Below are 16195 nucleotides of genomic sequence, written 5' to 3' on the forward strand. Positions count from 1 at the left end.
GGGTTGCATGTACGACGGGGGCGGTCGTTGCGATTGTGGGCAGGGATCGCGGTCCAGTGAGTGCGGCGGGTGTGCTTGTTGCGATTGTGGGCATGGATCGCGGTCCAGTGTGAGGGACGTGGCTTAGGAACGTCGATAGGACGGGAGGGGAGCAAGTTGAGAGGTGGGGTGGTGGTGAGTGAGGTGAGTCCAGGGGGTGTGGTGAGTAGCTCTTTGATGGTGTGCATGTCTTCTTTTATGGTGTGGATTTCTTCTTTGAGTTGTAGGAGGGATGACATAATCTTGTCCAGCGTGGGGTAAGTATTAGTGCTGGGGGTGGAAGTCATGGGTGAGTGGCTGACCTGGGGCTTATCATGCGGGTGGGGGGGAAGGTTGGTGTTGGTGTTCATGCAGGGCTCCGTGTTGTCGTCGTCGTACGGGTTGGTGTTAGGGAGGAGAGAGGGTAAGGGGGCGATGGGAGTGGATGAAGTACGGAGGATGTTGGAGGCGTGGAGGCGGGAATTCGTGGCAGGCGGAGAGAGCGAGGTGGAAGTAGAGTGTATGATGGTGGAGATGGGGGAGACTGACGGGTATTGAGGGCTGAGAGTGGGGGGGGAGCTGGCGTTGGAGATGGTCCTGTCGTGGGGAGGGGGAGTTAAGATAGTGGATGTGGTGTGCTCTGCATGGTTGGTTAGCGTGTGGGAGAGGGGGCTGAGAGAGGGGGGGGACAGAGTGTGGGATTTGTCGCTATGTGTGTCGTTCTGGTGCTGCGCTACGTTAGGGGGGTTGTGGGCGGGGTCTGTGATGTCAGGGGGGAGAGGAGGAGTGGGAGTGTTATGAGTGGGGGTCCCCGGGATGGGAGTGTGGAGGCGGCTGGTGTATGATGGGAAGTTATTTGAGTCTGTGATTGCGGAGTGTGGGGTGGTTACAGCAGGTGGGTGAGTGACTGGTGTGGTGAAGGAAGAGGTGAGGTGCTTGTCGTTCTGGTGCTGAGCTAGGTTAGAAGAGTTGTCGGTGGGGGGTGTGAAGTCTGGGGTGATATTACTGGAGGGGATGTGAGTGGAAGTCCGATGGTTGGAGAGATTCTCTTTGAAAGTGGGGAACAGGTTGTCTAGTAGTTCCAGGTTCCTGTCTGTGGATTGAATTAGGACAATCCCGTTATTGTAGATAGTAATGGTGGTTCTGCCTAGGAAGAGTTGGGATGGTGTGATGGAGAGAGTTAAGCCATGAGCAGATTTCCTGGTGGTGGAGACAGTGAGTAGGGTGAGGAACGTTTTTCTCCATTGAGCTCTGCGAGAGGTGTGGAAGATGATATCGATGTTCAGGGATCCATTGACCGGTGAGAAGTAGGTGTCGACAAAGGGGGTTTCAGGGTGGGACCTCAGGAAGTTGTGTTTAAAGCGTTTAGCGGCTTTTTTGGTGAGTGCGGATGGGTAGTTGATTTTATATGTGTGCTTGCCAATGGGCTCCATGCTGGGATGGCGGTATAGGTGTGTGTGGCGGTAGAGGTGGGTGTGGGAGGATGGATGATAGTGATACACATGTGCAAAGAGCAATGCCGACAGTAAGTTACATGTTACACAAGTGACATTAGTGAGTAACAAAAATAGCCAACATATATACGTGGGGCAATTTCCTAGCCTCCGGGCCATCTCCATCTCGGGATCAGCCAGTCCTCTGTGCGGTGCTCAGCCGTCGGCTGTGTTGGTGTGACCTTAGCGTTTAGCCAGGTCCATGTTTTTTCAGGAGTAATGAAGAAGTAGGTTGTTTCCCGCTCTGTCACCTTGTGTTTTGCGGGACATAGAAGTGTGTATTCGAGACCGAAGTTTCGCAGGTGTTGTTTGACCGATGTATAGGAGCTGCAGCAGCGCTATACCTCTGCGGGGAAATCCAGGAAAGCAGTGATGGTGCTGCCCTCAAATATTGCCAGGTGCCTTTCATACAAAACAGTTGGATAATCAAATCTCTGGCCCTGTAGTTAAGTAGGTTTGCGATCACAGGTCTGGTCTGACCTTGCTGAAGAGGTCTTCCCGGTAGGCGGTATGCTCATTTAACTGATAAAAATGTGGGTACCTTGACAGCCAGCACCATGGGCATCAACTGGTTTACAAGTAAGTGTTCGATGCTTGGGTCATTGTTGTGCCTCAAGTGCCTCCCTGCATCTTCCTCTTTCCGTTGCAGAGAGGTTGTCATCCTACATCACTTGTGTTGAGTTTGGAGTTGCCGCATTGTGGGGAGCATCATGGTTAAAGCGAAATCCATGTTGTCCACCCTCACTGCCAATCTCTTATGTTGTGCATGGAGTGGGCTCTCATTTAAGGCAACAGTATCTATTTTAGACTGCAGGGTGGTTTTAGTGTTCAAGATAGCCTATAGTATCCTTTCGAATTCGGCAGAGTGTTGGTCGAGGGTGGTCTCAAGGTTGCTCAGTGTCCTTCCCTCATTCCTAATCAGCGCCCACACCATGGAATCCCCTTTGCTGACTTGGGCTTCACCGAGCCCCAAGTCCCAGGCGAGTGCAAACTATGTGCGTACAACTCACCAATCTCCGGTCCCCCCACCACCCTCTGGGCTGCAGGACTAGTGGGCCCGTGTGTGCTGTCTGGGTTCATCCTGTTAACCAGTGCTGTGGGTAATGGTGTGCATAGGACCGCCCTGCTCATGCCGTCTTAGGGATGGTTATCAAAAGGGCCCTCCCTCACTCATCCCACCAGGGCACAGCCTGCGTCTTAACAGCGAACCATGGGCAGCAGCACTCGCCGTCACTGCCTCCTCTCACCGCTATGCCTGGTGTGGGTCCTAGGCCCTGCAGTCTCCCCCATCGGTCGCGCTACCATCCTCGCAGAGGAACCACCGGGCTCCAAGCACAATCCCATGGTGGGGAGATCATCTCCTGGGCGTCCACCGCACCTTCTCAGCAGCGGTAGGCTGCAGTGGGTTCTCAGCCTGCACTGCAGTGCTTGCTACGTCCAGCCCAACACTCTGGGCCCACGCGTCAGAGGGAGCAGCCGGCCAACAGCTGCAGCACTCCTGATCACCACTTCACCCAGGCCGCCCCTACATGCCTCACAACCACTGGAAGCAGGACTCTACAGTTTTTCTGTTAATCCGGATGTTCCGGTCTCGCTGGGACTCTCTCAAATCTCTGCACAGCCTAGAGGCCTCAGTCAAGGCGAATCACAATTGAGAGCCAGGTTCCCACCAGATTAGTGTCTCCGCTCTAGAGGGCGGTTTATCCGTACTGTGGTGGGTGTCTCCAGGTTGGGCCTAACAGGATGGGGAATGATTACTTACGGTCTCACGCGGAGCTCAGGCAAGCACATCTGATACGCTTGCCATCTTGACCAAGCTCCCCTGCACTGGCAACTTGATGGGCAAAGCCATTCCAAAGAGGATGCTGTCCGGGTGGATTATCTTGTGCATTTGGCTCACAACAGACCCCCAGAGGGTGTCAAAGCTCACTCCATCAGAGCAAAATCTTTTACTTCAGTTCTGGCTATGGAGACCCCATTGCAGAGATCTGCAAAGCTGCAACTTCCTCTTCCCACAACACTTTCACAAAGCATAATTATTAGATTCGAAGGTGCAAAGGGGCAGTTACATTGCAGGCTCTGTCATTCAGGACTTTTAGTTCAACCAGCCTTTCAAACTCACCTCCTATTTGGGTACTGCTTGGGGAAGTTATTCAAAAGGTGGGGAATATGTAGGTATAGTATCCATCAGAAGAAAGATACTTGGCTTCAGTAAACCTCTTTCTGGTGGAAACTCTGTCCAATTGCATAATCCTCAAGGACCTTACCCTCCTTGTTTTGAAGGCTTGTGTAAAGAGAGTAAAGATGACCATAATCTTGCGTGGTGGGTGTACAACTGTGGTTTATTTTGAAGAAGTACAGAGATAAACAAAGGAGAGAAGTCCAATTGGTTTGGATAAGTAACAAGAGACAATAAGTCTCTTTTAACTATCTCTTATTTTCTCCTTCAAGAGGTTCATGAGATCCCACCTTTGTCTGAATGTTCTTGAAGCTGGGGTATCCTGGGAGCTCACTGCCTTTATCCCTTGGAAACAAACATAAAAAAGAACTCTCTCTAAGGTGTGGTTCTCAAATTATATATTTATACCAGAACCAGCACCCACGTAAATTTGTGTTTCTAAAGAACCTAAATCGTATCAGAGTGCCCCTTTTGTGCTGACTCCCTTCCCTCTCCCAGTCTACACTTCTGTTCATCACATTTTATTTCTCCTCTGTTAGTATAGAAATCCCCAACACGGGACTTGCCTTTAGCCAGTAAGAGCCATGGCTCCCTGGAGCATGCAGCCTTTTGTCTCCCGGTGATCAGGCAGGCTTCCTGGTCTCTCTCTCCTCTGGTGGTCTGCTTTGGTTGTTATCTCTCGTCTCTGCCAGCCCGCGTCTCTTTCTCCTCTGCTTCCACATCGCCTTGTCGTTCTGTGGCATAAACCGCTTCCTTCCCGCTGCTGTCCGCTGTCTCTTTTTTTCTCTCCTGCTCTCCGTACAACGCCTTCCTCAGTGATCGAGCTCCCGGTCTCAGGACAGTCCCCTTTTCTGGCCCACATTCAGTGACAAAACATTCGCTAGCGCACTACCAGATGGTTCACTAGAAAGCATGTTGTCTGCCAGAGAACTTGTTGTCTACCATTTTTAAGGTATTGCTGTCAGCAACGCTGACCATAATACAGCTGGTTTACTAATTTTGTTATTATAATAGGATTCCTCTGTAGATGCTGTACTGTACCTTGTCAATCTCATGTCAGTCTCATCATGTTCACCTAAAAAGCCACGTAAACAATACATGAGAAATTGATGTCAGTGTGCTTGATGGCTCCAGTGATGACTTAATTTGTGATAATGAATACAATATAAATATATTTTTACAGAGATGTTGCACACCCCATAACTGCTGTAATGGGACTGTGGCAGGAAATGTGCAGGGCTTGCAGTGCTGGAAATGGAATAGTGTACTATGGAAGCTAACTAAGGTGGGCAGCTAGATGATTAACAGGTCACTGCATACAAGGGCTGGACTAAGGGCCTAATTACGACTTTGCCTGGTTGCGTTTCTATAGTGGTCCCACGCCAGTGCCTCTGAAAAAGGACATCACAATGGGAGCGTCAAATGCAGTTCCATTCCGTGCAGGAACTGGTTGCTTGCACATGGGGGCACAACATGTGCCCCCCCTGCATGCACCCCATGACCCTGAGGCAACGGGGGCCCTGCAGGCCCCCCTTTGTTTAATTTCTGCCACAGTTTTCATTGAAAGCTCACCCCATATAGGCATATAACTCGTAATATGCTTGGCGGTGCCGAGTAAGCACTTCCAAGCACATTGCGACCTCAAGAGCGATGTGGTCCCATGGCGATCTGACCTCCCAAATTGTAATAGAGCGGCTGGATCTACGGTGCCCGCACCACAACCGTGGCTTCGTGGTCCTTTGATGGCACACTACAGAGGGTGTTGTTCCCTAATGCAAGAGTGCCTATCACTCACTCACACAAGCCTGATTAGCACAACTCTTGTGAGTCTGAAGCACATTGCTAGCCTTACAAAGAAAGTGATCCTGTACGCCCCAGCTATACCTCTTTCAAGTCTTCCCTGATGGACTGAGGTAATTTTAACAACATATGTGGAACTTCTTTTAAAATGGTACCACCTTTCAAGCGCTGATAGATGACTATGGTGTTCGCGGAGAGCATTTTCTATTATATGGGTGACTAGTTAGAGCTTTTGTGGAAGCATTTGCAGGTTGTCGAAAAAGAGCTGCAAACACACGAGCTGTTACAGGTCTACGTAACTTGCTCACTGGGAGTAAACTGGTCAAATTACTTTGTAGAGCTCACCTAAATCACACAAGGTTTTTAATGATATATGACTCGGAGATAAATGAGAAGTAGATGGGTAATAATGCAGAAGGAAATCTCACTCATTATCCCAGCAAAGGTTTGTACAATGCGCATTTTAGGTGCATACAATTGAACATTCTTCACACAGCATATTTAATCCCCCTAATGAGCAGTACGATATGCAGGGGCCCCCTCACAATGCCTGCCTTGTCAAGAACGAGGGGTAAACAGTATTCATGTTCCTTGGAGCTCTATTGCACTTACAGAATATTGGACTTGCTTCTCACATATGCTGAGGCAAGCAAAAGGCCTGAGTGGGCTTCAAAGACTGGATCATTCAATAGACCAAAAACAGACAAAGATAAGGCAACATTTTTTATCTGCTCTTAGCAAGAAGAAACATCACAATAGTTTAGAAAAGTAAAGTATCCTCAATCATCATCAGTTGGTTTAAAGCAGCTGCACTATGGATGGAGGAGGCAAGCAGAGTTTTCCATGAAGAAAAATGTAGTGGATTACAGAAGGTCCACTCCCCCATGGAAATGACAGAAATTCCCCTTGAGGTCACACTGGTACTTATGTAATGCTGGTGTTATCCGTAATACAGAGTGTGCTGCACAAGTGTCTGCAGCCCCTTCTGTAAGTCCAAATTGCCTGAGGACACAGAAAATAGGCACACAGCTAACAGACCCGTTGTGCTCCAGGGCACTTCGTGAATATAGACACTTTACTAATCCACCATGCGGTGAGCATTGCCAAGATCCATAGACAGACAACATTTAATAGGGTGGCAACTGCATGTGACATATATTATATAAAGGCTCTAGATTTTATAAACAGTTGAAAATAAGTGTATTAGATCTCTCTTGGGTCTCCCACTTAGCAGACCAATGATTCCAATGTGCTAGGATTTGGCTCAAATGGGTATATCCCAGAAAATAGAGGTAAACTTTTGACCTTCTGGCATTGTCTATGGACTTCACCAACCCTAGAACCATACCAGGTGGTTCTTTGAGATCTTTTGTCTTGTCATGTGTAAGGAAAATTCAGTCATTGACCTGTGTTAAATCACTATTGGGGAAACTGGGCTTGGACAAATGTTGATCTTCCTGCTTAGAGAGGTTTGCCTCCTCAAAAGCAGAACTGAAAAAAATTATTGGGAGTATGTTGCAGGCCACACAGTGACCTAGTGCAGAGGGACATTATCATTAGAATTAATAGATGTGAAACCATGTTTTTCATACAAACCCACAATTCACTAAGTTATTCCTCCTCTTGCACGTAAAATCTAGTTCAGATAAATGATTCTCCAAACCATTTGTTTTTGTAGCAAATGGTCATTGGACCCCACTTGGGTTGATCTCTGCCCTGCTTGTGTTTGTGTGAAGGTGGCTTAATCCTTAACCCATATCCTTTTCTTATGTCCGATTTATAGTACTCAAAGAGTAAAACAGATAGTTTCATTATGTAGAAACTTTGGAACTAGACGACACATGGAGGCTTTTAGGATTTTAAGTACTGACACTTCTAGAGTGGTGGTCTACTCTATGGCCAAATTTCTGATGTCCACATGGATTAGACGACATTAGTGTATCCAAGGCAGTGAGTTGCTGCTGTCACCAAGTACCTAACATAGTTGGCCTGTGGTCTTTTGTAGTAACTGTTTTTTTAGAGATCATAATACATAGAGGCCATTTTTGGGCTGCGTAGTGTTAACTTACACTCCTGTGGATCTATCTGGAATTGACTGTATCTCATCACTCCAGAATATATTACTTGCAATATCTTTAAAACTGTAATTGCAGTTTGTTTCTTTAATCTAGGATTTTTTTAACAAGGAAGTTGTGCTGTTAAAACATAAGTATTGCTCTGAAATATTAAAAGAGCCTTGTTCCTTAGACTTGAAAACCCCATTAATTAATACTGTTTTTAATACTCCAATTGCACTTCATTCATCTTTCCACTTTCTAACTAATGGGGTAGGGTGTTTGTAAACTCTTGTATCTTTTACTAGCGTTAAAATAAGTCAAATTAATCTTGATAGTGTTGACTCTATTGTCCACTATTATGAGTATGCACTTTAAATCATTGTCTAATGTTGAATGAGGCCTTTTTGTTTTCTGTTGCACACTTTCTGTGTTGACTTATAGTGAATGTTTGTAAAGAAAGAACCAGTACCTAAGTTCTGGCGATTATAGTTGCAATACTCTCTCCCTGTCAGGTAAGAGTAATAGTGCATAGCGCATTTGGCAAGGTTTTTTACAGTTTTTCTAATATCTTTTTAAATACGTTTTTCAAACATTGAAATGGTTTGTTTTCATGAAGTTACACAATGTATGTTCTGATGTCCTCAAGTATGGCCATGAAATAGCCCCAGTGTAATAGAAGGGCCTGTGTGAGAACATCTATTATTAAAGCTGTACAGCTTTGTTAATGTGTTTTAATATTTTTATGTATTTTACAATGATCGACTAATGCTCACTTTTATTGTCTCAGGTAAGCCTTTTAAGAACACTAAAATATCTCCCTCTATCACACCCTGTTTGCTTCTCATCATAGGATCTTGCCCACACTCCCAGCTGCAGCAGTAATTTTGGATGTCGAAAAGGCTTTTGATTCGTTGGAATGGCCTTTCTTTGGGCCAAACTGATTAGACTGGGGAAAGCTCTGAGGTTCATAGCAGTGGTTTCTTTATTATATACACGTCCATTGGCGTGAGTTTGGGTGAACGGTTCATTGACGACCTCCTATACACTATACGTATACGGGGTATACGTCAGGTGTGTCCAATCTCCCCATTATTTATCATTGTGATGGACCCTTTGGTGTGTCACCTTCAGGATAAGAATCCACTCTTACAATGGAAGGATTTCCCTACAATGGTGGGGAGCACCCAGTGTTGGTAAAATACCCCTCACACACCAAAAGGACCCTTGGTGTCATGCTTCATCATTGGGGTCTTCGCACCCCTCTACGGGATGCGGCGTGCTGCGACCTACGACTACGCGGGAGCACTTATTTAGATGGCTATGTGTGGTGTTTGTGAGGGTTTTGTTTTTATGTGCGTGAATGGTGAGGTTATCGACGAGTGATGATTAAAAAGGACCTGGCTCGTGGGGTAAGCGCAAACATTTTTTAATGGGCCCCCGGGCTAGTACTATTAAAAGGTGAAAAAAGGCGGAGGTGTGGTATGCAGGATAATGTGCATCACCTCCTGTGTGTGTGTGTCCACATGTTTTGGAGTCGGAACTCCTTCTTCAGGACGGGGTACACAAATCCCCACCTTACTCGCGTTTCTCAACTTAAAATATGATTATTTATAAAAGTGAGATATAGTGCAGGTTTACAATGTACCTACAAGGTTGATGATTTTGTCGCTATTCAGTCGACCTGGAAAGGAAGGGGACAACATTTTTTTTCTGGTAGTCCACTCCTTAGCATACATTAGGCTCAGTGACCTGTGGAAAAAATTAATTCATATGGTGCGGGCTTCGATCTCTAGACATGGGATGTCATTCTATGCGTGAAATCGTGCCTCACGTGAAAAAATAAACGAGGATAAGACATACAAACACTCAACATAAAGCACACACTCTAAAGATTACGTTGGCTGCTCATCAAATGGCCTTGTGGTGGTTATAAGGTTCAAGAGTTAAGTTAGTACAGTAAAAAGCACAAAGAATGCATTCTTTTATAAGTCAATTACGATGCCTCATAAGCCTCAGAAACGTAGGGGTCCTCGTGCTGGTTCGCTACCTGAAAATGATGCAGACTATGAGCGTTTGTTGTACTTACATTACCGCTGGTCTATTTGTCTATTCCTCGGGTTTGTATACTCACGAAGCCTGAGAGAATATGCCTCCTGACTGCCCCATACGCGGCTCCGCTGAGAATGCGGTGTCTCCAGGGAGGCTCACATGTTTTATACTTGTTACGATTGCCAACTAGCCCTGAAATGATCAATTAGGTAGTCGGATGTGCCCAAACATGGGTATTCCGGCGTTACACCTGTGTTGCCTGCCGGAGTTCTCTCGCGTGTCTTAAGCGCATGCGCGTTAGAGAGATGCAGCTGCGCGCATGCGTGGCGTCTTCAATCGGGCGCATGCGTGTTATAGGAATGCTTCATTTGCCGCGTTGATACGGCGCGGTTGAACTTGGAAATAATGATGTTTCCTAAGGGCGATGTTAATCGGTGAAATTGGGAAAATAGGAAATACTGATTCAGGAATTTTCGCTCAAGATGGTATTTCCTTATAAATACATGGAGCCCCTAATATAGTGTGCGTACCATTATGAGGCGCTGTTCACGCTGGACTGGTGGGAATGTACCTTATATTGCTGATATAGGTCCTGGCAGTATAGGGAGGGTTATTTAGTATGCAATATCGTCAGGTAGACTGAGAGGGATTACTGTTTGTTAAAAAAGGTGCTTCAACTAAGGTCTGCTGACAAGATTACATTCACTCAGATTCATGTGAGTTGGCCCCAAGGTATTTCGTCGTTGAGACCTCTGATGTGGGTGCCCAGACGGAACACCCAACGTTGTTCTTTTTCAAACAGGCCTCCCTCTGTTTGCAGTTGCTCAATAACTGTCCATGCAAGGTCATTCACACAGTGTTGTGTTTCCACAAAATTTGTGGCCATCTTGGTGGTGCTTTTCTTGCACCCTATGTTACTTTTGTGTTCGTTTATACGCACTTTTACTGCTCTGGTGGTCATGCCTATGTATTCTAGGCCACAAGGACAGGTAATCATATACACAACGTTCTTACTGTTACAATTTGTCAATTTGTGTCGTTCCCACTTAGTTCCATTGCTGAATGTCAATTGTTTGCTCTTTTTAGTAAGGTGGCAACTGCCGCAGTTGCCAGATGGATAGTGGCATTGTATTCCATGAAGGGCAAGTGGCAGTTGCAGGTTGCGATTGGGGCGGGTATGGACAAGTATATCCTTAAGTTTCCTCCCTCTTCTGTGGGCGAACAGTGGCTTTTCAAAAGTCAGTGTTCCACATGTGAGGATGTGCCAATGTTTGTTGACGATTTTGGACACTTCATTGGAATGTGTACTATACGTGGTTACACATATAGGTCTTGTCTGCTTCGTGCTAAGGTGTACTTTGTCTTCCAGTAGAGCTTCTCTATTATTGTTCCTAGCCCTTTTCATGGCCGTGTTTATGATTTTTTCGGGGTACTGCCTCTTTTGTAGTTTGGTTTTGAGGTCAGATGCTTGAGATTTATAAGCAGCCACGTCTGTACAATTCCTTCTTAAGCGAAGAAACTGGCCGTAAGGTAGATTCTCCCGAAGGTGTCGGGGGTGGAAGCTGTCGAACCTGAGTAGGCAGTTTCTTGCTGTGGGCTTGAAATGGGTAGTAGTTTTTAAGATTCCGCCCTCATGGTAAATGTTCAGATCTAGGAAAACTAGTGACTCCTTGGACACTGAGTGGGTAAATTTCAGAAAGCGGTTTTGGGTATTTAGCCACTCCATGAATGTTGTTACTGACACTAAGTCCCCTTGCCAGATGACGAGCATGTCATCGATATACCTTTTCCAGGTGATGATGTGGTGTCTGAAGGGGTTGAGGGTGTGGAGAATCTTGTTAGTCTCCATGTGGTGGACATACAGCCCGGCCAGGCTTGGAGCGAAGGTGCCCCCCATGCTGGTCCCATGGCTCTGGAGATAGATGGTGGTGTTGAATTCAAAAAAGTTTTGGGTGAGTGCTAGTGCGATACACTCTAGCACTACCCCTCTGGGTGTCTGGTAGTTCCAATGCGTGGTGTACAAAACTTCCTCAATTAGGGCCAGAGTCTCTTCGTGGGGGAGGCTGGTGTACAGGCTTTCCACGTCGAGACTCAGCAGTAATTGGGTGTCTGGGTCAAATAGAAGCTCTTTGAGTAGTTGTAGGACTGACTTGGTATCTTTTAGATAGGTACCCTTGGCTTGTACTAAAGGGCGGAGGAAAGCATCGGCAAATTTTGAAAGTGGTTCCAGGATAGAGCTGATACCAGAGACAATAGGTCTCCCTCGGGGGTTATCTAGGTCTTTATGTATTTTAGGAATACAGTAGAAATATGGGGTCCTGGGTGATTTTTGCGTTAGGAACTCTGCTTCTTTTTTTGATAGCCAGTCGTGTGCTAGGGCTTCCTCCACCATACCGCCTATCGTGATTCTGAGTGACTCAGTAGGATCATCCTGTACCTACGATATGATCCTACTGAGTCACTAAGAAGGTGGAGGAAGCCCTAGCACACGACTGGCTATCAACAAAAGAAGCGGAGTTCCTAATGCAAAAATCAACCAGGACCCCATATTTCTACTGTATTCCTTGGGTGATAAAATCGAGAGATGGCTCAAACTACCCATAGCCATGGCGGGCAGAATAGCCCGGATCAAAATGATTGTGCTGCCTCAGTTTTTATATTTTTTCCAGAATATCCCAGTACCTCTATACAAGGCCTTTTTTGCCACACTCCGCTCCAAGTTAATTCATCTGGTGTGGGGTGGCAAACAACGAAAAATCAGTTGGGGCACTTTGACACTTCCTTATGAACAGGGTGGGTTTGGCATTCTGAACTTCTGCGTTTATTATCTGGTTTCTCTAGACACTGGATTCATTTCGATGCGTGGGTTCTATACTTGCGCCCTGAGGCAGACCCAACCCATCCCTCTGTCGGCGCTATTACCGGTCGGTCTAAAGCGAGATCCACTGGACATTCAAACATTGTCAACGACCAACTGGGCCTGGATGCAACTCTTTCGGGCGACGAGAACACAGCAGCTATATTTTTCAGTGCTCCCGCTGGTGGGTAACATTTTGGTTTCCATCACACGGGAAGTGACGGTACAGTGAACCTTAAAAAAATTCGATTTGACTACAATTGGAGACACGTTCCTGGGGGAACATATTTTTCTGAGATGAGGATACCCAGTTTCAAGAAGCTTTGTTCCTAGACCAGTTTAATTTGTGCAGGTTGCAAAGAGCGTTTAAATCACTGGTTCCAAGTTACCCTTTGGAACCACCGGATTTTCCCCCACTGACATTGCTTGTCAAAGATACAAGTGGAGAGCATCTTATGTGTAAAATGTACAGGGCCACAATAGCAATGCTTCCAGTTAGAGACTTGGGGATACAGGCGGCTGGGCAGCGGGACTTGGGCTACCCCATCAGAGATGCACGGTGGAGTGCATGCTGCGAGCAAAAAGGTTTTGTTTAATCACAAAAACAAGATATTATATTTAAAATTTCTATGGCGAGCTTACGTCTCCTCTAACAAGGTTTATCGCATTGACCCTTCGTGAGTACATACCTGCCCCAGATGTGGTGCCCCGATGGCTGACTTTGCGCATGTGGTTTGGACCTGTCACAAGTTAGCGCAGTACTGGATCCAGGTTTTTAATGAGCTATCCAAAAATGACCGGGTTGGACCACTCTCCTATACCTTTGCAGGCACTATTAGGCTATGTACTAGAGATTGCTAAGCCGTATAAGCGTTTTACTTGCAATAGCTTTGTTGTTCGCCAAAAGAGAAATTGCAGTTCATTGGGGGAGTAAATATTCGCCAACATTAAAGGGTTGGGTGTTCAGCATGTCATATTGCAATATCATCAGTGAGCTATATGCCCAATTGCAACTTCCAGCAACTAGGCCGCTTGATCTCTGGCCGCCCTACCGGTCATACTTGTTGGAGCAGACTTCTGTAACGTCTGACGGAACAGGGCTCTGATATACAGGGAGACCTGAGTACCCCCGGGTGGCAGGACAAATCGGTGTAAATTAAAGAAAGTGTACCTGTATATTCATGATTTGTCCGTTCAAGTTGTATTATGCAGAATGATATGTATAAGTATGGACCAAGAAAAGCTTATATGTTGAGCATGTGTCTTGAGATGTCTTGAGTATATGGTTTGGTCTCCCCATGGAAACCATTGTGTATTTGTGCTTACTGACCTGTTTCCATTTGAAATATTGTGTGTATTGTGTTGATATCTCCTGGTACGAGATATACCGATGTGTTAGTGAGCGTGTACAATAAACAAAACTATTTTTATAACTACACAGTGTGGTTCTTTTTCGTTTAACCTACGCTACATGATTAGTTCTGGTAAAACAAGCTGCTTAACACTCCTTCTGTACTAAGCCTGAAGGCTGCTTTCTACAGCTACCACTTAGAGGGCTTTCTATGGTTGTCTAAGACCACTACAATCACCATAAGCGTTGTCTGGATTAGTGCAAGGTGCTTCACTAAAATAAGTATGCACCATTTACTAAGCCAGCCTCCTACAATCTTCTCATGTAACAGTTAATGGAGAGTGTCACTTCAGTGCTGTACAAAATATAATTTGGATTTTTTTGGATAGGCATTCAAATTGTTGATAGGCATACCAATTATTTTATTCCCCTTAGATTCACATGACTCCCCAAAATGGCTGAGTATTGGAAACTTGAGATTTAGATTTTTAGGGATTCTTTCCTGCTAGAACTTTGATTCAGTTGTGGAATGAAAATAAGTGCTTCCATAGTCAGCCTCTAGAACTATAGATTTTCCCTGGCATCATTTTTTATTACCTGTGGTGCACTACTGGGATATACAGCTTGTGAAACTGCAATCCCTGTAATTAAGAACCAATGTATATAAATATAGATGCTCAACTATAACGAGTTATTACACTTGAGGTCTGACATCTCAATGCCTACTGCCAGAACCAACAGTCAGCTGAAAGGTAGGTCACTAAGTATAATTATAGCTGCAGCCTAAGCAAGGACGACGGAAACAGTGTTTTCCTCCTTCTGTTATGTTTTTCTAATTGAACAGTGATCAACTGAAAGGAGATATTAATGGCAATGTGTTCTTCTTTTTCAAGCTGTAGGTCTTGAAAGGAAAGATAGAGTCCCTGATGGCTTCTGCGCATTCTGAGCTATAGCATTTTTAATCTGACTCATATGAAACTGATCCTACATCTAACTGCAACAAATAACTACATGCCTTTTGATGTGTTTAAATGTATACTACGGATCCCTCTTTTATTCTTCACATCTGCAAACATGCTATTTTTTACATATCAAAGAGTAAAACACAAAGGATGTAAGCTGTTTGTGGTAGAATGATGGTGTGAGCATGTGTTACAAGGAATAAAATATCCTCTGCCGTACTGTAAAAGGATATTGCAAGTTCCCTTGGAGTTCCTTGACCATATAAAGGAACTTGGTCTGCAACCTCATTCTTTTATATAATTATGGAACTCCTTAGCGACTTGCTTTATTCTTATAATGTTTGTCATGTGGTACTTTGTGCCATCTATAAAGGATTGGTTTGGTGATAGTAATATAAAATATTTTGGTAAAAGAGGGCTTATGTAGAAGTTTTTTGTGCCACTTCGCAGCTATAACGCATTGCTGAATTAATCGAAGTGATGGTTAGAGCGCATTAAATAGCCAAAATCATTTTGGTCAAAGTCAAAAATTTGCATAGATATTGAGGTGATTTGTCTGATGATGTAACATTAATTTGAAATACACCATTCTTTTCTCTTTTGTTTCGAAGAGAGTGAATCATCTGCTTAAGCAAGAACTTTTTACAGAAGCACTGGCATTAGCATGGTCATTTTATGAAGGCAAAGCAAAAGCTGTAGTCGGTAAGAAAATTAACTGAACTTGCACAATTGCCTGACTCTTTTCCAAAACCAACTATTTGTGCACCTATATGTGTCCCAGAAACTGATTAAAATTTGGGTTAAGCAAGGTTGGTAACTTCCACTTGGAGTATTCCGATCATAAAACGTGCAAAGGGAAGCACTTTACAGTTTTCTGTTTATATTATTAAATGAGGGTAATGCAGTTATCAGAAAAAGTAGAAACAACAACTTCATTTATTCCCACATACCAGTATTTTAAATGTCTTGAAAACGTTGTGATCTTTTTAGAGTTGTTTGTCTTCTTTCATAGGCAGAAACTTTCGAAGCGGGCCATGTCAGTCAGGCTGATTTGAGTTTTTTTAATTATTACTGTTTAAAAAAGAAGATTAAGGATGAATATAGAATACTGTTAGAGAGTTCAGAGGGCAAATATCAATCACTGAATCCGAATCATCTGGTATATAATATCCAGTCACCAAAAATAATACAGGTTGTTGTCCCTGTATGCCACCCAACCCTTGACACTCAGGCTTTGTATTTTAAATTGAAGTCTACCGCTTTAGCCAAGTTTGAGCCCATGATTTACAAAGATTGGATTGAATGGTCAAAGTGCCTTTACCTTCTGCAGCTTACCTCTCAGAGCCTATAACGATACCTGCTGTCAGTGGCCCACAATTCTTTGCCGTTTGGGAAACTGCCAATTTAGTGCCTCGCCATATGTGAGGTC

General features: G+C 44.8%; 1 protein-coding gene across 1 annotated transcript in view; it reads left to right on the plus strand.

Moving 5' to 3' along the window:
• The window catches only part of VPS8 (VPS8 subunit of CORVET complex), a 2052516-nt gene that overhangs the window by 549099 nt on the left and 1487222 nt on the right, over positions 1–16195 (plus strand). Inside the window, exon 17 of the mRNA XM_078680452.1 lies at positions 15378–15468. Within this exon, the coding sequence (XP_078536578.1) occupies positions 15378–15468 (91 nt within the window). The remainder of the gene's footprint in view (positions 1–15377; positions 15469–16195) is intronic.

Source organism: Lissotriton helveticus, chromosome 3_1 (genome assembly GCF_964261635.1).
Source record: "Lissotriton helveticus chromosome 3_1, aLisHel1.1, whole genome shotgun sequence".
Taxonomy (NCBI): domain Eukaryota; kingdom Metazoa; phylum Chordata; class Amphibia; order Caudata; family Salamandridae; genus Lissotriton; species Lissotriton helveticus.